The sequence below is a fragment of the Oculina patagonica genome, chromosome 9 (assembly GCF_052425735.1).
Source record: "Oculina patagonica isolate OP01 chromosome 9, crgOcupat, whole genome shotgun sequence".
NCBI lineage: Eukaryota > Metazoa > Cnidaria > Anthozoa > Scleractinia > Oculinidae > Oculina > Oculina patagonica.
This window is the reverse complement of record NC_135766.1, coordinates 18572161-18595966: the sequence shown is the minus strand read 5'-3', so window position 1 is coordinate 18595966 and position 23806 is coordinate 18572161. Positions and strand designations below refer to the sequence as shown.

The window sequence follows — 23806 nt, the reverse complement described above, 5'->3', positions numbered from 1 at the left end:
CCAAATGAATTAATGCAAAAGAATAACGTAAAAAGATTGCAAAGTAAGCAACGTAAAAAATGGTCCACCTGTTAGATAAAGGAGCGAAGATGTTTTGGATGGGTTATTTAAGAGCTGAGGTTAGTAAGGAGATCTGATATTTCACTCACTGTTAAGCATACACTGCTATATCACTCTTCTATAACACGACGAGTTTCATTACCAAGAAGTCTCGGTATATTTTTAGAATAACCCCTGCAGGGTTATGAGAATACCGCCTGCTCGATCGCGCGCTGAGAATAATGACAAAATAATATGCATGTTAAAAAAAACTAGGTTGTATCATCCTTTCAAATGAAAGGTTACAAACTTTGCTCCAAGGGATGACAGATCAATTGGTAACGGTTTTCGACGTGGCGCTTTACAGTTATGTCTTGGCATGTCCCGTATGACAGGAACATGAAACTGCTGAAGGGAAATCAAACAGTTAGCACGGCAGTCGAGCTTCATTGAACAACTGTTTGTTAACTGGAATCCATCATGGACGCAAACAAGGAATCTTCCGCCAAATGTGGCGACGTTCTCCACAAAGGTTCTTCGGTTCTGTCCTTTATTTCCATGTTGTTGATTGTGTAGCCTGCGTTGCAGACGAACAAAACCCCCGTATTTTTGTTCGTCTGCAACGCAGGCTATTGATTGTGGCGCTGTTTTTGAGGATGGAATCGATAAACAGGAAAACGGAGATGAATAAATTGCGCATTACGAATGTCGAAAGGCGCATCGAGATACGATTACCGCAGACAACAGATCACAAAGACAAAATGGAAACGCCAGAGAGTAAGTAGAAGACAATTTTTAATGACAATAAAAATGAGTTGATCAGGCCTTCATGAGCTTGTTTTAGTAAATTGTTTTGTTTTCGAGTAATCGCCAGCTGTCGGATCGTCGGAAAGGCAACAACAGCTCCGCGCAAATTTGCGCATTGGTTTAAACCGTGAAGTTTCTCCCACTTTAATTTTTAGATAAAATATTCGAAAGGATCAAACTTGTGGTCATAATTGGCTAATAAGATGCAATTACATGACCTTTGCAAATAAGAATGTTTTTATTTTTGGAAGTGAGCAAAAATGTTTGTTTTCTAAAGATCATAAGAGGGCGTTTAAGATATACGAGACTAATCAAGAGTACAGGAAATAAATTTATACGTTTTTTTTTTTGTTTCCCTGATGGTTCGAAATAACAGAATTCAACTGTAGCTTGAATGCATACGCACTGCTGAAAACAAAAATCGCCTATTGCGTGCTATTAATACTGTTATTAACTGCGAGCAGTCGGTTTTTGTTCCTGAAATCCTACGCGCGATCGGATAAATCGTTTTTGCGCGTAGCACGCTAGGAAAAGAAACAGACTGAACGCAGTCTACGACTATTACTAAAATAGACAATTAATTGTTTGTCCAGTTCTTTTTTTCGCTGTTTAGTAATGTTAGTACCCCGCGAGCTTAAAAGATAGATATCTTTCAGTAAGTCATGATGTATGTAATTCATTTCAAGCATATATGTTTATCTTGGTATAAAAAAATAAATATTTGGTGTACCGCAAAATCTGGTGTATTTTACATGTCAGCGACCATGTCAGACTTACGTAGCAGCCTTTATCAGAGTGTCGCTTCTTTCAGTGAGTTGGTTCTATCGCGTAGCTAAAACTCTCAAGCCGATCCAACTAAAAATAGCATCGTGACAATATATGCACTCAATTATTTTATTGATTGTTAAAATATACATTTTTTCCACTTCTGCTTTCGCGGTTATTTCATACGATGCGACCTTAAAAGATATTTTAAAAGTCATAAGTCATGATGTATGTAATTCATACGGAGCATATACTTTTGTCTTGGTATAAGAAATGAAATATCTGACATATGGCCCCGGTTTTAGTTTAAATCTGGCTTACATGACCGTGGGTGACAAATAGTAGAAGAATTTTCATTGTTATGCTGCACCTCTATGGCACACGCGGAGATACTAAGATATGGGGCGAAAATAATTTCCACGCATGCGAAGAAGTGCAGCATGCTGGAGGTTTCCGTCGCTGAGGGGAGGAGGGAGGGACAAAAAAGTAGCCTAAACCGAACTCTCGGGGCATGAACGCATTTGAGAAAGCCCTGAAGCCGAGAGGGCGTATAAATACTATGCTCAATACCCAAGGGTATTACGGGAGCCTCCAAGGGCAAAAGGTGTTAATTTATGTAGCGCGCGAGGCCATTTCGGCGCAAACATATCAATGAAAATAGTAGAAGAATTTTCATTGTTATGCTGCACCTCTATGGCACACGCGGAGATACTAAGATATGGGGCGAAAATAATTTCTTACCCAAACACAAACTGCCGCGAATCAACCAAAATATCAACTAAAGGCCCACATTTTTGGCTTTTACCAAGCAAAAGCCCAAATTTTTGCCAATATTCCTCCCATTCTCAGAAGCTCAATTTCAAAGCGGGAGTCTTTTATTGAAGCATTCAAAACTGGTTGGGAGATAACGGCGAAGTTTGTAAGTACGTGGCCCTTAATTTCAAATAAACATTAAAAAGTAATGACTTGATTGGCCAATTTGACAAAACTAGAGAAATGCATGACGGGACGGACGTGGGCAAGGCAAGAAAATGCACAACATAATCGATCTTTACACTCAGAGGAAGTCACTAGGTTGATGGCATGAGGATTTAAGAGTCCACTGACAGAGGGCTAAAGAGGCAGACCTGTTATGAAGTACTGCGGGGAGAAAGATAGATGCTTTTTTCTTCTGAATGGATGCCCGCATCGAAAAAAGCAGATGAGAAGAGAAAGTAATAACCTGACTATCCCGAGTTTCGATTGCTGCTCTCGAGAAAAGGTTGAATCTTAGGCAAAAGCTAAGCAAAGAACCATTAGGGAGAGAGTACGAGTTGTGTAATACAATGGAAGCAACCATCGCGCAGGAAAGGAAGTCAGGCCAATGAAATGCCGCTAAAGACTAAGTATTACAGTAAATATCACAAAGAAAGCCGGAGTGGTTTTGTGTACTACTGTAAAAAAGCCGTAATAAAATTACGAAAACACAGAAAGAGACGTAAGGGGTAAATGCTGATTTTATTTCACTTCATAGAGTGTTATTGCAATCCACTAAATTTGAAAGCAATCAAATCGCGCGTTGCACTGATATATTCCTGAAAAACGCACAGATTCGACTCAACGTTACCATAGAACGCTACAAAACGAGGCAAATGGAAGCGCTTGTTGTTAATGCCTCACCTCCCACGAACGAGGCCGCGTGCACTTTAAATTGAACAAATTATCTACATTGTTTGAAAGTAAATGTATTCAAAATCAAAGACTTTAAAAGGAGGGGTTTCTTTGTGATCAAAACAAAAGCAATGAGTGAAAATCACCAAAACTTTTCAATGAAGCATAATACCTAACCATAACTGCCTTGTTTAATAACCGGCACGCATACATGCATGCACAGGCGATGACGCTTTACAATGTTGATCCCAGAAATTGCATTTTTTTTATTTATTTTAATTTTTGATTTGCTTTAACTACAAAACGAACTTGCAATACATTACATACGTACAGTATAATAAAATAAGCACATTTAATTATTATGAACTTCATCATTTGGCAACAGAAAGGCCCAGGATTGATTTCCACACAAAGTCGATACTGAAGATTGTGTGACATTTTCGTATTGAAATGTAATCAAGTCAACACCGCTAACAAGAATCACTTGCATGTATTTATGCAACTTATCAAACAAAACATTTTAGATCAGCTAAATCAGCAATTGGGTAGAAATTCTTTTAGAATTCTGGCTTCTCATACAAATAGGAATACGGATACCGTCACTGTTTTATTTTTAATGGCTTGAGATAAATATTATTAAAAGCAGAAAAAGGAAGATGGCGAGTCGCGAAGGAAAGAGGAAATAATATTAACCTAAACTTACATTATTATCGATAACAACGCACGCCAAAACAAACAAAGATCAGATAGCTCACCGTTGCAATCTAATCAAGATACTGCCATCGGTTGGCCGGCCTTTTTATACTGGAACGGTCTCAAAAGTTATGACACTAACCGGCCTTCACTCGTCAAATTCTTATCGCGTATGCCTATTTTGATGAATACACGTACAACGGTTAAAAAGTTCTGTAAGCGAACTCACAATTATCCAGTACATCATTCTCTCCTGACCCCATACCTCCGTTCCACTGTAGAAATCAAACGCGTTTTGCATGATGTACGCTCTAAGTTGATTCATACTCATGGCAATCAAAGATGGCGTACCGAAACTGAGTAAACAATCAAAGTGCATAGTTCCCAGTGCTACTCGGTTGGAGTAATCGTAACATTGCCCGTCCACGGGCGACAACATATAGGCGTCACCGCCTAAAAAATGGTAGTTGTCGTTGTAGATGAGCTAACAACAAGCTGATAGCTTGTTTCTAATTCTAACCAATGGCCAAGGACAAAAAGATGAAACGAAAAAGTCGTACGGTCGGTACTGCTAAAAATGAACTGAAGCGTGTACTGTGAGCGGCTTGGAAACTGACATATACTTTGTTCAAACGCCTTTACTTCGGAATACTTTCTTAACTGTTAAACGCAGTGCACCTTCACAAAACCCCCAGGATTTACGGCTGAAAATATCATTTATAAACAGTTTACATTCAAATGCGACGAATGTGATAAACGGGGAAACAATCCTAATGCTTTCACATTTGCATGACACTGACGTGCACGAGATTATAGGACGGCTATAGCAATGGTGCATTAACCCTTTGTAAAACAGCAAAAATGGCATAGCGCACACGAAAGAACGCACTCCCCGCATTACGAGAATTCCGTCAAAAGTTGCGAGATATTCAGGTAGTAGCAAAATTAGCGGAGAATTAAAATCGAGAATTTTAAGGACGTTGTTTGATACTGGCATTCCAAGAATGAACCATGCATCAGCAAGTTTAAGGGTGACTTATCGAAAGCCGAATAAACTCTACCGTCTAAAATTGAGAAACTAAACGGGAAACCCAAACAGCAATAAGAGAAGCCCTGGAAATTCAGCGATAGGCAGATAGCGGGCCACAAATCGAGGGAACGCCAATGTTAAAATTTAAGACAGACCAACCAAGATATAGCCTTGCGGCAGGGATGGCAAGTGCAAAGGAATAACCAATTGTAACACTGGGGACTATAGAAATCCTATCTTGGGATCGAAGCAAACTTGAACTTCTTATCTATCGACGGGTATCATGAACACAGATTAAACAATTGCAAAATACTCAACAAAATTCAGTGTTTGAGCAGAGACAAAGATTGACTCTTAGGGCGGTTAAAATTACCGTGATAGAATAAGACAGTGAATACAGCTGGCTGCGACAAAGTGAAAGAATGACACAAATATACACTGACTTTCCAATCGAAAAGGAGGGTGTTAAATAATAAAAAACACTAGCCATTCCACTTAAGGTCGACGGAATTAAGTCTTTTTGTCCGCCAAAAGTCGAACAGACACGCTAACCTTTCTCATCCTCTGATGTTATCGCAGATGGGTAAACAAATGTACCTGGGAACAAAGCGAGGGAGGCAAGAAACAAAAGCCGAATAAAAAAGGATGCTCTTTGATCCAGATGGGAAAACCACTACTGATAGCGCATGCGAGGTAAAAATGTTTCAACGGGGGATTGGCATAACCAAGTGATCATGAGTGGGGGCACTTCAATACCTTTCCCGCAAGCCGGCCAGGGTACAATGGCCGCCAAGAAAAGGCTTGAATAACTTTACTTTTAGAAAGATGAGCACAAGAAGGTGTAGGACTGTTCAGCCTTGACTTTTACAAGTACCCTTAAACATAACGAAAGAACACCTTAACATCAGTCCACATGGAGTTCTAGGTAACGGAGAAATGCCCAATGGTGGGTATAGCCACGAAGGATGAGAAGCCACATAGTAAGGCTATAGTGGATGAAACCTGAGGTAAAAAACGGAGATTCGCAAGCATAGACCTTTCCTGAGGCAACCATCTGGATAGACGGGAGTGGACCGGCCCAGTCGGCGGGCTCCCCTTTCCAGTTGCAGCAATTGGGTGCAGACCTATCCTATTCTTAAGCACATTGCGACTAAAGGTAAAACTGATTTCATAACGCTCTTATGTAGAAATAAACAAAAAGGGAGAAACAAACAAACGCAAAGACAAGTAAACAAGGAAATGGGGAGCCACCAACTAGGCCGATCCAGGGACCCCGTCAAAGACAGAGTATCGGGTATTGTTTAGAAAACCCGTCCCAGATCGACCAAATTGATAGCGAAAAAAACCTGATTGTATTGACCAGAACACCTCTATACATACCTAGTGCAAATTAATAATACACAGTCTAATATATGAAGGCAAAGTATAGGAAAACATTTGTTTGGCAGATCAAAACCTCCGACAGATTTCGCCTTCTCTGGGGCGATTTCTGGCACTAAGACCCCACCGGCGACAGCTGCACAAAACAGGTAAAGCTGTAGGTTTTGACAAAGCGGAAAAAATTCCTGCCTAACGAAGTAGACGGATGCTTTCTGATGTAGGTAGGAACAAACATGGTTGTCTACATGAAACACACATCGAAACACCTGATGACTGCAAACTGATAACAACGTTTTGCATTAAAGCTATCAGTGTACTTTTCTATGATGGGAAAAACAACATTTGCATTTTACATGCAGAGGCAAAGCTTTGAAAATCAAGCATTGTACTTTGCTGATAATAACGACATTTGCGTTTTACAGTGGTAAAGGCAAAAGAGTTGCTAAAAAGTTAGGAATGAAAGTCGTACAAGACTGCAGGGAAAATTCTAAGAAGTCAGAGTCCCATCACATTCCCATGCACGGCTATTCTTATAAATTAACTCCACAGAGTGAATATGACAACTCGTAGCGAAAAAGTAAAGCGAAGAAAAGTCTAACTTGATGATTTCACGTTGCATAAATTACAACGTCAACAGCGTTAATTGCTAAGAAACTAAACTGAAAAGAAAACAAACAAGTGCTCTAGGATACAAGACAAAAATTAAAAACGAAACAACAATATCTCTTTCACTTTCCAAACACATTCCGAGAAATAAAATACGGAAGAAAACAAACATCAAGGGTGGCAGAATCGCACAATCCAACAACACCATGCAGAACCGAACAAGGCCAGGCACGCCATAAATAAAACAAACTCGAAAAGCGCATTAAGGGCGGTGCACACCATGGAAATGTCATGAAAACTAACTGGTAAGGCGACAGACGCAATGGGAACTAACTCGAAGGCGACACACGCCATAAATCTTACTCGAAGGCGACACACGCCATAAATCTTACTCGAAGGCGACACACGCCATAAATCTAATTCGAAGGCGACACACGCCATAAAAACTAACTCGAAGGCGACACACGCCATAAATCTAACTCGAAGGCGACACACGCCATAAACTAACTTGAAGGCGAAACACGCCATGAAAACTAATTCGAAGGCGACACACGCAATAAATCTAACTGGAAAGCGACACACGCCATAAAACTAACTCGAAGGCGACACACGCCATAAAACTAACGCGAAGGCGACACACGCCATAAAAACTAACTTGAAGGCGACACACGCCATAAAACTAACTCGAAGGCGACACACGCCATAAAAACTAACTTGAAGGCGACACACGCCGTGAAAACAAACTTGAAGGCAACACACGGCATACAAACTAACTTGAAGGCAATACAGGGCAAATAAACAAACTGGTAAAGCCACACGCCATAATATACTGAGTTAGTAGCATAGGCGACACACGCCGCCGGTTAAAACTGATGTGCAAGGCTAACACCAAGACTAACGGCAGCTACACGCCAAACCGAAACTTGCCTGACACGAGGTAAAACAACAAAACGAGCAGCGATACAATGACAACATATATAACGAAGGAAACCGGCTTACCTCATTCCTAGCGAACGGAGTGGAATTAACGCAAGCAAACTGAAAAAACGTTTTAGGCAAAACCAAGCAAGCGGCGACAAATCTCTTGACGGGATATTCACAAGGTCGTAAGCCATGAAGAAAGGAAGGTGCTCAGCGACGGAAACGAGGAAGGCAGAACAAAAAAGTAGCCTAAACCGAACTCTCGGGGCATGAACGCATATGAGAAAGCCCTGAAGTCGAGAGGGCGTATAAATACTATGCTCAATACCCAAGGGTATTACGGGAGCCTCCAAGGGCAAAAGGTGTTAATTTATGTAGCGCGCGAGGCCATTTCGGCGCAAACATATCAATGAAAATAGACTTACTTAGCAGTTTTCATCGGAGGATCTTTTCTTTCAGTGAGTTGGAACTATCGAGCAGCTAAAACTCACTAGCCGATCCAACTATATACACTCGTTTTCTTTTATTCAAATGTAGGCGAAGATTTGCGTGAGTTCTGAAACCGAAAACATCGAAAACAAGACCGTAAGCCGAACACAATATACAACAACTCGCTTTTAAACACATAAACCTCTCTTTTCTTCATACGCTAGTATCCGTACGATATTTTCAACAGTTACAATTGACCAATCAACGGTATAGAAAATGAATACTCTAAATGCGCGCTTTCTAGAAAAAAAAAAACGGAAAAAATCTCGAAGTCTACAATTAAGCGACTAATTGCTGCAAGGCACTTTGTTAGTTCGTATTACTTTATTACAGATTTGGAGAAAACAAACACCAAGGTCATGCCAGTGAGCGAACTTGGTGATTTGAGCTTTTTCAATCCCTGTCTGGTTCTCTCATAGGAGGGTAGCAAAGGGTTTATGCGTGACGCGTGAAAAGGCCAAAAATTAAAACGTGACGCGTGAAAATAGGGCAAAAATTAGACCGTGACGCGTGAAAATAGCTAGAAAAGGCACGTGATTCGTGAATTCTGCTGTTTCAGGTATACGTGACACGTGAATTTGGTTAAAATTTGTGCGTGAAATGGGATGACAACACCCCCTTTGCTAACCTCTCATAGGCACGCTGTTATATCAACTTACTTCACCTTTGATCTAAACACTATGAGTCAGCGATGAGAGAGTTTGTAAATATGCTTCTCTAGGCTTTTTCTTTAATAAAATAACGTTTGCATTCCCTACTTTACACCTTCTGTTGTCACACACACAAGACTCATTTACAACGTCAGTTGTACTGAAAATTAGCTTGAGATTAGAATGTCCTGTCTGAAGTGAAAGTAAGTGATAGCCTTGAGCTTACTAAGACAGGAAGCTCCAAAAAGAAAAGACAAAAAAAGACAGGAAGCTCTAACAGTTGAGACGCTTTTAGAGTTTTTTTAGAGTTTTGTGTTTGTTATAATTAGTTAAGAGTAACAAAGCAAGCTGTCTTCGTCAAACTCACATGAATACAAAGAACCCTTGCGCACCAAAAAAAAAAAAAAAACGGGAAAATGAACAAAATTCCAGTGACGGATTCTGTGATTTCCAGCGAGTCGTTGGGTCTCGTCGCCATCTCAAAGTGGAAAAAGGGGAGGTGGGGGAAGTATACAAGGGTATAAAAAATATGGTGGTTTATCACTCTTAATAATACAAGGAGTCTCAACACTATATCATAAACTAAGAATTCTTTAACCATGTAAGATTGTTAGGATACCGTCCGGCTGCGCTCGAAAAAAAAAAAGAAAAACAACATTAAAAAACTCTGATGACCTTACAATACACAACTGTTCAATTCATCAATTTTGGTGTTAAAAGGTTCAACTGAGTTTCATTCAAACGATGACAGATCATTTAATAACGGTTTCCGGCGCTTTACAGTTATGTCTTGGCATGTCCCGTATGACAGGAACATGAAACTGCTGAAGGGAAATCAAACAGTTAGCACGGCAGTCGAGCTTCATTTAACAACTGTTTGTTAACTGGAATCCATCATGGACACAAACAAGAAATCTTCCGCCAAATTTGGCGACGTTCATCACAAAAGTTATTCGGTTCTGTCCTTTATTTCCATGTTGTTGATTGTGGCGCTGTTTCTGAGGATGGAATCGATAAACAGGAAAACGGAGACGAATGAATTGCGCATTACGAATGTCGAAAGGCGCATCGAGATACGATCACCGCAGACAACAGATAACAAAGACGAAATGGAAACGCCAGAGAGTAAGTAGAAGACAATTTTATATGATCAGCGCGTTTTGAGAATTAGTTGATCAGGCCTTCAGAAGTTTTTTTCGGTAATTGTTTTGTGTTCAAGGAAACGCCATCTGTCGGATCGTCAGAAAGACAACAACAGCTCCGCGCTAATTTCCGCATTAGATTTTATACAAGAATATCATTTCTTACTCTGAAACAAATTACCACTAAAAAACAGGTTCGGTCAGGGTTTTTAGGTATACGGTATACAGGGGCATTTTAAACTGGGTATACTGTATTTTAACCTAAAATTGGGGCTTTCATGGGTATAACGTATACTGTGTTATTCCAAATTTGGTATTTTGCATGATTTTGAGGGGAAATTTTGGGGATACTGGGTACAGTAATAAGATAAACATTACTGTTCGAATTACAGGAAGTGTGCTTATAACTTTACTGATCAGCTATTACTGAAACGAAACATCCTGTACCGCAATTTCCGTATGACCTTGAAAAACTTTTGGCTTGAGAGTTCTGAAAGGATCAAAACAAGGTTTGCGCATTTTCTCGTCGAAAGTACCATTAACATGGAGAGAACTTTGTTTGATTGACACAATTAAAAAGCTGCGAGCCATTACCTCCAATAACCACAGAGGGACACTCAACAAACATAATAAACATAACATAATGACATAATGTCGAGAAAATATTATTCGGTTAATTAAATTACTTGATAATCTGTGAAATCACCGTTTTGAAACAGTTCAAATCAGAGCTTGAAGTTTATGCGAGACGTTTTTATAGATGAATGTAAATCCTATAAGAGTTAAGAGCAAATTTTACGTCAAAGGCATCGACTGGCAAGTTTCTTAATTCGCAGTCATCAACAAGAAGCTGCATTATTATTTTGAGGCAAGGAGTTTGGACATCCCACGCTACCCCACCCCCTCCCGATTCCTCCCTTCTCCTACTTAAAGTACGTACGCAGTCCCAACTCGAAAGAGCGGCATGGCTCATCAGTTAATGGCGATTTACTTTAATTTATCCGTTTAGAACAAATTAGGCCAGAAATATTGCTAAAATCCTTGAAATGGATGCTATCAGGTTCCGGCTATCACTTTTTAAGCGACGAAGATCGCTTAATGACGTAAGGCGTCGGTGGGTTCTGTAGTTCTGTACTGCATTCGATTCTGTTGTGCTCGACCGATTAATAGAACCACATGGGACTAGGAACTAGCTACAGGAATAAATGTAATCGAACAGTGTTCAAGTTAATAAGAAACCGCCGCGAAAAACACGAAGCAAAATACTCCTGGAAAGTTAGAAAGGGCTGATACAAAGTATAAACGAGAGAGTGGCTCTTGACCTCGCATGTCGCTTGCAAGAAGTATCGTCACGCTTCAGGATAACGCAACTTTTGGTTGAACAATCATTCAACACAAAAGTTGTCAGCTACTTTTATTTACATGTACGTTATCCTTTTTTGACAAATTTCCTGAAAATTTTTAAGACCCCCTTGGGAAACGTCATCGCTTCTGCATGTATTGCGTGCCGTTTATTTAGGTTGCCTAAATAATTGCCTAGCTTATTTAAACTTCCGGGTGGTAATGTGCAGAATTAGTGTCTTGATAATATCACTAACTGACTGAACCTTCTTTCATTATGTAGATGCTGAATATGCTGAAAATGCCGTGGAAGCCCGTCATCACAAACATAGACGAGAAGTTGCTGCCCAGACTCAAACTTCTCCAAAAATATCTCTTCAGCAAATTCATACTGTAATCAACAAAGTATGCACCCCACCAGGCAAGATCTGCCAAGTTGGCCCGCAAGGACCCCCGGGAGACAAAGGAGATCAAGGGTATACTGGATACAAGGGAGAAAAAGGAGCCCCTGGGATATCAGGCCCACAAGGACCTTTGGGTACTACAGGAGCTCAAGGCCAATCAGGACGGCAAGGACCACAAGGACCACAGGGAATTAAAGGTGAAATGGGCGAGGGAGGAACCATTGGCTACCCTGGCAAAAAAGGAGATGTTGGACCGATGGGCCGTCCAGGAATAAAAGGCTCGCCAGGACCCCCCGGAGATAAAGGAGCTCAAGGGTATACTGGCTACAAGGGAGAAAAAGGAGCTCCTGGGATACCAGGCCCACAAGGACCTTTGGGTCCTACAGGAGCTCAAGGGCCAAATGGAAAGCGAGGACCACAAGGACCAACAGGAATTAAGGGTGAAATGGGCGAGGAAGGACCCGTTGGCTCTCGTGGGGTAAAAGGAGATGTTGGGCCGATAGGCCGTACAGGAACGAAAGGCCCGATTGGCTTAAAAGGCAACAAGGGCTCGATGGGTCTCCAAGGCCCGAAAGGAGAGTGCATCATTTCACCAAAGATCAAGGTGTTTCCAGTGTCCTTGGATGTCTTCATCAACAAAGAGGCGACATTTTACTGCTGGGTTGATGGTCAAACATCTAAAAGAATAACGTGGCGTAAGTTTGGAGGTGCTTTGTTCACTGATACTTCTTCAGAAGTTGGCGTCCTGCGGATCAACAATGTACAAAGGTCTCATGTTGGATCATACATGTGCACGGTATACACCGGTTTTGGAATGCTTAAGGCCATCAGCATCTTACGACTAAAAGGTATATACAGTGAAACCTCGATTTCTCGAACCTCGAAATAGCGAAGTCCTCGATATAACTTTCTATGTTATTTAAATGATGTCAAAAATAGGTTAGGTCCTTTGTTTTCAGCAAACTATACTATTGCTCAACTGTCTGGGCACAAACTGGTAAATATAACATAGTTAATGCAGAACTTTGCTGCCTTATCGAGCTTGGCCTCGGAAAGTTGACAACTTTTGACAAGGTCTGAAATCTCTAAACTGGCACAATGTCAATGACTGACTGTATTTCTGTTCTTCTATGGGTATATTTTCTCCTGTCACACGTATGTCGCTTCTTATGCAGAACACCTTCTGACCTTTTCCTTGATCTGTTAGTTAAAAAGAAAATCAACAGTCCACGATTATATTGCTAGGTACCGCCATTAATTATGTACATGCGTTTCTTTCTTTAGAGCCGCCGGTGTTTACCAACAAGCCTCCTTCTCAAGTTGTTGTAGTGCGAGGATCCGCCCTAAACCTCTGTTGTGAAGCTACAGGCTTTCCTTTTCCTAGGGTAGAGTGGTCACGTGCCGACCAGTTGTATGGTTCACAGCTTGCTAATCAAGAAAAAGGATGCCTCGAAGTGAACACGAACAGTGACGAAAATTACATCTGCCGTGCGACAAACCAGCACGGACGAGCAGAAACCGCAACAGCGGTAACGATTGTGAATCTGAAAGGTTAAAAATAGCTATAATAAAGTGGATTCTTAGTTATTCGATATATTCGTTTGTTCTTATTTATTTACAACAGAAAAAATAACCTTTATGTCACAGGCAAATACCAAACATCATCATCATCATATCCACACACATCCTCATCATCACTGACTAATTTTCGAAAAGTTAATTGACAATAAGACGAATAGTCCTAACTTTCTTTGATCTATTAGTCAACTCCAGATATCCTTTTAAGTGTATTTTTTAAAAAACGTACAGTATTATTTTTTTAATTGCTTTTTAATGAAATAACAGCTAATTGTTTTTATTTAGTAATTTATTTTTTTTTTGTTTTCTTTTTTTACGCAGGTGAGTCGTGTTACCAGATCCGGAGTGGACACTCAGGATTGACGAATGGCATCTATACCATAGATCTTAAAAGTACTTCTGCATTTCGGGTGAGGCCAAACTTCATCAACATGCAACTCCGTTCTGATAATAATTTTCAAAAGCTTATATTATTCTCAAAAATAATATGACTTTTTTAATTTTCACAAACATGTTTCGACGGTACATCCGTCATCGTCAGTGTGACGGTTATGAACGTTTACAGTGATTTAAAACGTGCCTGTTACAAATCATACGCTACATTGCGTTGGAAAACAATACGCTAGATAAATTTCGAAGTTAACGGAATTAAAAGAAGCGCGCGCGCGTGCAACTATAGGGAATTGAAAGCGTCAAATTGATGTGTTTGCCCTGTTGATTTAGGTCCGGCTTTTCCCACTTGTTGTACATAGACCCCTTAAGCTTAACTTGGTACTTGGTGGGTGCAGAGTCTAAGATCTTGAAGCAGTCTAAGTTACAAGAGGAACGGCATGACTCTGAAGCCTGCAAATGCTTGTAAACGTGAGAAGTTCTGTCCGATGAAAAGTGCTCGTGCACGCGCGTGGAGAAATGTCGGCTTGTTTCGCCAACGTAACAAGCATTACACCTTGCACAAGAAAATTTGTACACGATGCGCAACGGAGCCTGTCAGGGAGAGGATCTTTCACGTTAAACAAGTTCTTAATTTTAAAAGTAGAATAAACAAATGTGATGTCGATGAGTTTACAGAATCGATCGATTAGCTTGCGCACCCTTTGTTGTGCAACACCCCAAAAATGCCCGATGTAGGGGATCTTGAAATAGTGCTTGGGCAACTCCTGTTGCTCGACACCTGTTGAAGATCGTGTGTCGTTCCCTACTACTGCTCTCGTGACATAACGGTGGAGTAACATGTCTAATACATACTCGGGATAGAGATTCTTACGCAAAATATTAAACAAATTCTGAATGTCATTGTGAAAACCCAACGACGTGTTGTTGATCTTAAAGGCCTGTCGATGAGCGTTTTAACCAGCCCCGTTTAAGATCAACAACACGTGGTTGGGTTTATTTCACAATGAAATTCAGAATTTGTTTAATATTTTGCGTAAGAATCTCTATCCCGAGTATGTATTAGACATGTTACTCCGCCGTTATGTCACGAGAGCAGTAGAAGGGAACGACACACGACCTTCAACAGGTGTCGAGCAACAGGAGTTGCCCAAGCACTATTTCAAGATCCCCTACATCGGGCATTTTTCGGGTGTTGCACAACAAAGGGTACGCAAGCTAATCGATCGATTCTGTAAACTCATCGACATCACATTTGTTTATTCTACTTTTAAAATTAAGAACTTGTTCAACGTGAAAGATCCTCTCCCTGACAGGCTCCGTACGCGCATCGTGTACAAATTTTCTTGTGCAAGCTGTAATGCTTGTTACGTTGGCGAAACAAGCCGACATTTCTCCACGCGCGTGCACGAGCACTTGTCATCGGACAGAACTTCTCACGTTTATAAGCATTTGCAGGCTTCAGAGTCATGCCGTACCTCTCGTAACTTAGACTGCTTCAAGATCTTAGACTCTGCACCCACCAAGTACCAAGTTAAGCTTAAGGAGCCTATGTACATCAAGTGGGAAAAGCCGGACCTTAATCAACAGGTCAAACACATCAATTTGACGCTTTCCCTATAGTTGCACGCGCGCGCGCTTCTTTTCAATTTCGTTAACTTCGAAATTTATCTAGCGTATTGTTTTCCAACGCAATGTAGCGTATGATTTGTAACAGGCACGTTTTAAATCACTGTAAACTTTCATAACCGTCACACTGACGATGACGGATGTACCGTCGAAACATGTTTGTGAGAATTAAAAAAGTCGTATTATTTTTGAAAATTTCTACATTTTTGCTGCTGTCTCGACCACTTATATTATTCTCAAACTAATTCTTCAAGAGGAAAAAATATTACATGAAGACTTTAAGGGTAGCTATAAGGGCCACTGTAACTCCTTAATAAGTACTCTCTTGTTTTCTGTTTTCGAACCTTTTGTCCTGTACGTAGTATTTCCACCAATGAAACTAACAAATGCACCAAAGAAATTCAGTATTTTGTTTTTGCCTCAAATAAAAAGAAAAATCGAATACCTTAAGGCTATCTTAAACTGCCTAAACGTATGTTTGATCAGAAAAGCACTCGCATCTTATCAGCTGGCATAACACTTGGCCTTTAGATTGGTAGTAAATGAATGGCTTAATGTTAAATATATTTTTCTTTGAGCGTGATTATTGCCGTAAAACACTGATACGTTGTTTTTCGTCTGGCTACTGAAGCTAGGACATATTTTTGTACTTGGTACTACAATGTTAAGAGACAAATTTTGACTGTACGTGATTCAGTCTCAGTTATGATTGATCATTGAAAGTGGCACCATAATGACACGTGATTACAGTTATCGATAGTACTGCTCGACTAAGCGTAAACAAGTACGTAGGACACAACATGTTTTTCCATCCCTTCTCATCCTTTTATTTGCAAAATATGCTTGTGGTAGATAACAGTGGAGTCATATTACCTCGAACCTGTTGGGACCATCCAGCTAAAGGTTTTGAGGTAACGAAGTAGGCGTCAATTTTCATTTTTGTCCTTCTGCTAAAATAAAAAAGCGGTTAATCATGAGAAGGACTAACGGATGCAGGTTCCGTGTTTATTGTTAGCTTTTTAAAAGGTCGCTGAATGATTAAAGAAATTACTGAGAGAAGAACTTATGAAAAAACATTACAGCTAAGTGAGCGAGGCTCTATTAGGGGTAATCGGCAAAAAATAAACGGGATACGGAATATTTGGCGAGAAATTAACGGGAACAGGATATTTAAACGAGAGATTCTGGGTTATCGAACATAAAATTAAAGTTGGGGAAAACCAAAGGAATATACTTCTTAAGCTACGTATGTAAATTGCCTATTGTAAATCGTATTGTCGTTTTGTCTATCTGGAAATTATTCTGTCATTTCCGCGTGAATTAATTGGTGATTGAAAGAGATAATCCACAAGGGTTACTTCACGTGGACTTCAATGGGGCGACAAACAAACGAATTTAGAGGTATATTAACGAGATGAAGGATATTTAGGCCAAAAATTGATGAGATACGGGATACCCAGTCCCCCCCTTCCACAATGGTCCTCGTGAGCAGACACGCTGCTCAAAGGTAAAGGAAGTGAGATAAATATTTTCTGCCACAATGTCCAATATTGTATCGGTGCATTCCAACAGAGCAAACGATTCTTATAATTTACAAGCCTCCTTCGTGATGAAAATCCAGAGGTTTTTTCTTTAGCTTGTCTTGGTTCGAGTTATTTTTAGGGAAGGGTTAAATTGCAGGAAAATTATCCCTCTGGGAAACAGATTTGGTTCGAGTTAACGGAGTACGTTACGTTTGAGAAATCAGGGGCTCGGGATGTTTAGTTCAATCTGCTTTTAGTTGCCTAATTTGAGTGAGCTTGCCCCCGCCTCGATTAGTATGAATTATTGCAGGCGACGAAGGGGAACGCTTCCTAAATTAAAAAAAAATCGAGATTGCACATGCCAACCGCTGGCATATGACGCTTTTACGGTCTAACATTGGGAACCTTTCAAGTTGATCACACGCGGATGCTTACCTTTTTAAATTGAAACCGAGCTTTTATCATAAAAGGGTGCTAAAAAGTTCTGTTTGTTGCGAGTGTTACAGAGTGCTTTTCGTACTAAACGAAGCGTAGTTAACAACACATAAAAGCAAGGCACTTTTTGACAGTCTCTTGCTACGAAATAAAAGTATTCGATATTAAAAGGAATTTTACAGAAGTAGGCGAAGAGAGACAAAACATATAAAATACATTAAACAGAAAAAAAAAACAAAAACAGAAAAACAAAACTTGAATACACTAGAGAAAGATAGGAAGACAAATGTCGCCCGCAATTCGTAGCATGTTGTTTCTTCTAGTCTTATGGTATGATTGTATTGTTATTTATTTTGATACTAAAGGTTTAAAGTTTAATGGTTTTGAAGGACAAACGAACTAAAACAGTTCGTTTTCTGTATCAGTTTGTTTATATGTTATATGCTCTTTCTTTTATTCTTCATATCGGTGAAGTGTACACTTTGCTAAGGAAGACATAATTATTTTGATCACATTTTAGAGAATTGTTTGCCTTTTCTTTAAATAAAGACTAAAAAGATTACTGTTTTATAATAGGTCTATTGTGACATGACATCAGATAGCAAAGGATGGACACTTGTTGCCCGATTTTCAAATAAAGACAACAAGAACTGGATGAGTGACAGTGGTAACTTGTGGTATGATCAGCAAGTTGCCATAGGAACAACAACAAATCCATTCATTAACACTGACATGATCTCACCAGCCTTTTGGTTGGTCAGTGGCAAAGAGTTTAAGATCACGCGCAGTGATGATCCCAGTCACACCCCTTTGTTACAGACCACAGGTAACTGTTTGGCTGGAAAAACATTCCGATCTAAAATCACAAGTTATGGCGACTTTAGAAATGGCAAAGTTTGGGCCAGTGACCAGTGCCTGGGAAGTTGCACGGTTCAATATGGCGGTCAGTACAAGTCAACAGACGGGTTTCAAAAGGCTGAGTGCAGTGGAGACATCCAAAGCGCCAACAATATCGGCTTCTGGTGTGACTATGGGGGTGGTGATGGATCAGTGATGATGATTGGTGGAGGAGGAAATGCTTGCTCACGTGCTGATCACGGGATTGGAATAACGGAAACTGACTCCGCTTCTTTTGTTGACAAACAAACTAGCGAAACTGAATATGACTTTGGTTATAATGCTAATACAGGAAGTGCTCCATCCCAGTCCTACTCACTAAATCTGTGGATTCGTTGAGTAGAATCAACCTCAAGCTACATCTTCAAGAAAATCAGGTTCCAGATTACGCTTAGACTTTAAACTTGCTGTTAAAATAAAACAGTAGTAAGTGCTGATTAACAACGTTACGAAGGTTTCTACAGGACTATTTTCAAATAATTCAAAGTGTGATACGCGTCATAAGAGCCGCCATCTTGGATTCGCCGTCTTGGATTTTACCATTTTCTTAGAAAGTCAGAAATTAGCAAAATTTAATGTAAAATCATGCCAGAATGCTTATGGAATGTTAAAATAAACAAATTGTGCTTTTCTGTTTCAAAAAAACGAGGGTTTATAAGAACAGTTATTTTGGGGTACAGCGTAACGTTCTTAGCATTTCGACAATTTGGGCTTTAAAGTATTCTTAAAACGCTTAACGAAAGGTCGTAATGCAGGAAATCATTCAAAAACGTATTCAGATTGTACAAATACATGTCTATGTGACAAAGATGGTTCCAGGTTGGATTTGATTAAAAGTTCATTTATTCTTTTTTTTGTGCATTTTCATAACAAGTGGAAATATGGAATATATTAGCAAGAATAATGCATAATAAACGAGTGCTTATGGTATAAGAAATATATATCTTAGCTAAAAGTACATTTGTGATCTTCCTGTTTTTCCTCTACTTCATGAACTATTTTAGCATAATTCATGTTATATTCTTAAGTCGCAAAAAAAAATTTATAGTTTAGTTTTATTCGATGAAGTTTTAATTTTTTAATCAACTAACTCTGGAGATATTGCTTATGCTTGTTATATAATAGGTGAAAAGTAAATAATCGTGAATAGGAATGAATAGGTTTTGATTTATATATCTTTCTATATTGCATTAGTTTATTTCCTATCTAGGTGAATACGTTAAAATTATTATAATATTATAATTACCTTACTATAGAAAATAAACGCGTCATGAAATCAACGCGAATTTCACAAATTCGCGTAAATTTAGGTCGCGTTTTTTTTGTTGACGTTAATTTCCACACCGTTAATTAAGTGGAGCGTTATTTTCGGCGACTTTTATTTCAATTACTTTGGCCCCAATTTCTCAATACAGTCCAGTCGTTCTTATCTCCTAGGAAAAAACAGTATCACAAGCATTGTTTTCGTCTCGGATTATACGCCTAGTATTGAAATTAACTTGTTCCTGTTATCGCAACAAGTGTTTTCTTTGTGTACCTCGTGTTAATTTTCTTCATTTTGAAATGTTACCCTCTATTTATTTCCTTTATTGGGAAGTAATTTTTCCTTCGATCCGCGTTAACTTTAGAAACACGATAGCCCCTAAGAACGACTGCGTAGGAGGCTACGTTAACTTTAGTCTTGTTTTAATTTCAATACCTTAATTAACACAAGCGTTTATTTCCTATAATAAGATACAATGAATACACATATAAGCATCACTTGTAAAACTAAGATGTAAAAGACAAGTTAAAGAAAGCGAGCATGTAAGAAAGATAGAACGATAGCAAGCACTTAAGATTGTAAAGTGAGGCAACGCTATTAAATAATTTAAAAAGAGGTAATTTGAGCTCAGTTAAATTTTCTCACAAGTGGGTTACCTCCCCCAAGCGAGTGAACACAGTAGAATTCTCGGAACCTCTCCATTTCTGGAACACATTTTCTTTTCCCTTGGATACTATGAGACTAACAGGGCGGGTGTTACATATATGTGGTTTGGAACCATCCCCAACCCCCTCTTTAATAACGCCCGCTATCTATTAAGCAACCACTCCCCCACGCCCCCATTACCTCACTCAGAAGGTCTTGAAAAGAAAAACAATGACAGACAATGACAATTTTAGGTAACATTTTATAAAGAAGGTTAACTAGCATTTTGTGTATTAGAAATTTAGGATTTTATAACATGAGAACAAGATACATGTACTCCTTTTAATCCCGCGAATTTAATTGAATCACATCTCCTTCTTCTAGACTGTAAAACACACGTTTTTTCTGTCTCTTCGAAAAAGCGCGCATTTAAGGCGCGAAGCGCCGATCGTTTTGCGAGCCTTAAGCGTCTCTCCCCAGTCTCACTCACAGTTTTGACATCGGCTCCAGACCTCTCGCTCTCGTTCGAAGACCGAGCGCGTTCGCAAAAGATACGACTGTTTTGCAGTCTAATCTCCTTCATATCATATACAGTAATCTCAATCATTGCCACAATATGCAGAGATATACTTAGCTGCGGACATCTCTTCTAAAAGCGAACAGTTTACGAAAGCTATAAGGAACAGATAATTTCCAAGGAAACTGGGAAAGTCTGCGTTCGAGCCAAGTGCCCATCACGCCGGTGCAATAACCGTACAAGATAATAAAATAAAACGAAAGGGTTTTTTTTTTATTTATTATTTTTTTCTTAAAATATTTTCACCCTGACCGTGATTTTCACAAACAAAGAGACGTAATCTGTCAGATGCTTGAAAATTATGTTAGTTTGTTCAAAAAATTCAGTTCTATCAGTTTAATTGGCACGAAACTACAACCAAAGACAAAAGTTGTTTGGAAGGTTGTGAAAATACACCCGATAACAGTCCGTTTGGAATGTAGAGTACTTGCATGTGTTTAGGTCTGTATCAGGACGCTGTTTTTATACTAGAGACGAGTTACCCATCTGGACGACCTTCGGCAAAACTTAGCTTTTGTTGCTCGTCTGGTTATGCGTCTCTAGTATAAGGACGGGCCCAAGACAAGTTACCCGTCTGGACGAGCTACTTTTCGAAATGCCTCTTAAAAGACGGATACCGAAAGCAAGCTCGTCTAGACGCGTAACTTGTCTTGTGCCCGTCTTTATACTAGAGGCGCGCATAACCAGACGAGCAACAAAATTTTTGCCGAAGCTAGTGTAGACGGGTTACTCGTCAATAGTATAAAAACGGCCACTTTAATGGAGAACCATCTGCCAACAACGTTGTCGCGATGAATTTATTTACGTTTAGGAAACCCTCTTTCTCTACCGTGTTTCTATACCTATTGTGGTCTTAATTCGCGATTCCACTGATCAGTCTCGCGCTCCCGGCAAATAATTTATGTACTTATTGACTGAGTGGGAGGGCCGGACGGGAAAATATTTGGCTCGAGGTCAGGACGTACGGACCAAGCGCAGCGAGGTCCGTGCGTCCTGAACCGAGACTTCAAACCAGGATACGTCTTTGTCCGATTACGTTGTTTTTTGACGGCTTTTATTTCGATTTTATTGTTGTTGTCAATATCATTTCTTCATTATTTGCCAAGTTTAAACACGTTTATTTTGTTTTAATTTTTGCGCCTGCAAACTACATAGCTTTCTAGATAGTAAAATCTTAATAAACATGTTGGACATTCTTGCTTTTTAGAAAAATCTTAACTATCGTTCATCTGAATTCAAAGCCATGGAATCACCTGGTTCCAATTCCGGCATCTCGCGGCAGTAGCGGTGCCGTACGCTTTTCTTGTAGGGCCGTACGGCTTTTTCCGGCCCTGCTAGAGCGAGGCGTACGGCCTTTATACGGGACTCTTTTCATATTGTTTTACAAAGAAAGTGCGCGCGGGTCCGTACGGGTCATATGATAAAACCTATTCTGGACCCAAATTCTCTGTTTTCTATACCCTATCCCAGACTAATCTGCTAAATACAGCGGCTCATACCTATATAGCTCATATATGGAAGTCCCCCCCCCCCCCCCCCCGGCACGATATATACTTCTAGTCTGCAGTTTCTAGTATGAATTAGGCGATGTTAATTTTACGTTCTTCTTTTGCGCAGCGCAGCACAGTCCCTTTTTTCCCCCCCACACCAAAAAAAAAAAAAATTTAAAAAAAAAACCCCCAAAAAAAAAAATAAAAAAATTTCAAAAACGGAGAGCTATCTTCGTTCACCTTTTCTCGTGTGGACAGGACTATTGTTAATTAATAATTATCATCTTAATTGTATCACTAATATAGAGTGTAATAACACTAGAATGATTGACACATTAAAAACGTTTGCATTCATTCGTTTGTTCGTTCATCAAGTAATTTAGGCATGCTCAAAAGCAGTCTCGCACCCAGGCGTCCTCGTCTGACAGATATTTGGCGTATCCGATTCCGTCTATCGTTCTCGCGTAGCCAGGAGTAGCCGATTTCGTACGACTGATCACCGGACTCGTGTAGACGGAAAAATGTCTTGCGTTTACATACATAAGCTTTCAAGACCTTTCCCTGATAAAAGACATAAGACATAAGCTTACATACATAAGCTTTCAAGACTTTTCCCTGATAAAAGTAAAACTTTCGTGACGAAGTGAATTTAAAATGTCGGATAAAGCGGCGGCCCCCAGCCTTCCAATTCCAAGAAAAACAAAACAAAACAAAGAAAACAAAACATATCGCTGAGATCACATTGACCTGAAATGTTTATTCCAGCCAACAATTGTTTAAAATCAGCGGTATTATATTCCAATTTTCCCTGACTTTTCTTCAAAATGTCAATTTCCCCTGACTTAGCCGTCCCTCACTCTTCCCTGATCTTGAAGAATTTTATTTTTCCTTGACCATTTCTTGTCCTGGCCATATTGACCACACTCTCAGAAGAGAATGTAACAGTGTGACAAGACAAGCCTTGCACTACCACCCACAGGGAAAGAGGAAAGTTGGACGACCAAGGAACAATTGGAAGCGATCCATGCTGCAGGAGTTGGAAGAAGAAGGCTACTCCTGGGAAAGAGCCAAAACACTAGCAAAAAAACCGTGTACGCTGGAGGAAACTGGTGGACATCCTATGCTCCCAAGGGGGTGAAAAGGAACAATGAATGATGATGATTTCCTGTCCTGTGGCAACCCTGACAGACATAAACATGTACGTATGAGTATAATTTTCTCAATTAAACGCCCCCGGCGTTTATTTCAAACTTGGCTCCGTGGATCCGGCGTTTATTTGAATGGTGCAGTTTATTGGAGCAAAATGTTTATTAAACAAGGGTTTTAAATCATTATATGTGACATGAACGTAATTTGCCATCGTACCTAAAGCATATTACACCTCAAATAAATGCCTGGAAGGCTTACTTACAAATTTGGCTCGGAGACCCGGCGTTTATTCGGGGCCCGGCGTTTAATCAA

General features: G+C 39.8%; 1 protein-coding gene across 3 annotated transcripts; it reads left to right on the top strand.

The window, feature by feature from the left end:
• The first annotated feature begins 97 nt into the window (after window positions 1–97).
• On the top strand, window positions 98–19219 carry LOC144666334 (uncharacterized). Of its 3 annotated transcripts, XM_078527739.1 has the most exons (6): window positions 98–599; window positions 668–816; window positions 11797–12765; window positions 13202–13468; window positions 13817–13905; window positions 18049–19219. In XM_078527739.1, exons 1-6 carry the CDS (start codon window positions 520–522, stop codon window positions 18706–18708), a joined length of 2214 nt encoding a protein of 737 aa, XP_078383865.1. In that variant the 5' UTR covers window positions 98–519; the 3' UTR covers window positions 18709–19219. The 3 variants fall into 3 exon arrangements, with proteins under 3 accessions (XP_078383865.1, XP_078383864.1, XP_078383866.1); XM_078527738.1 differs by having other exon boundaries at window positions 98–816; XM_078527740.1 differs by lacking the exons at window positions 98–599; window positions 668–816 and adding an exon at window positions 9774–10155.
• Window positions 19220–23806: the final 4587 nt, after the last annotated feature.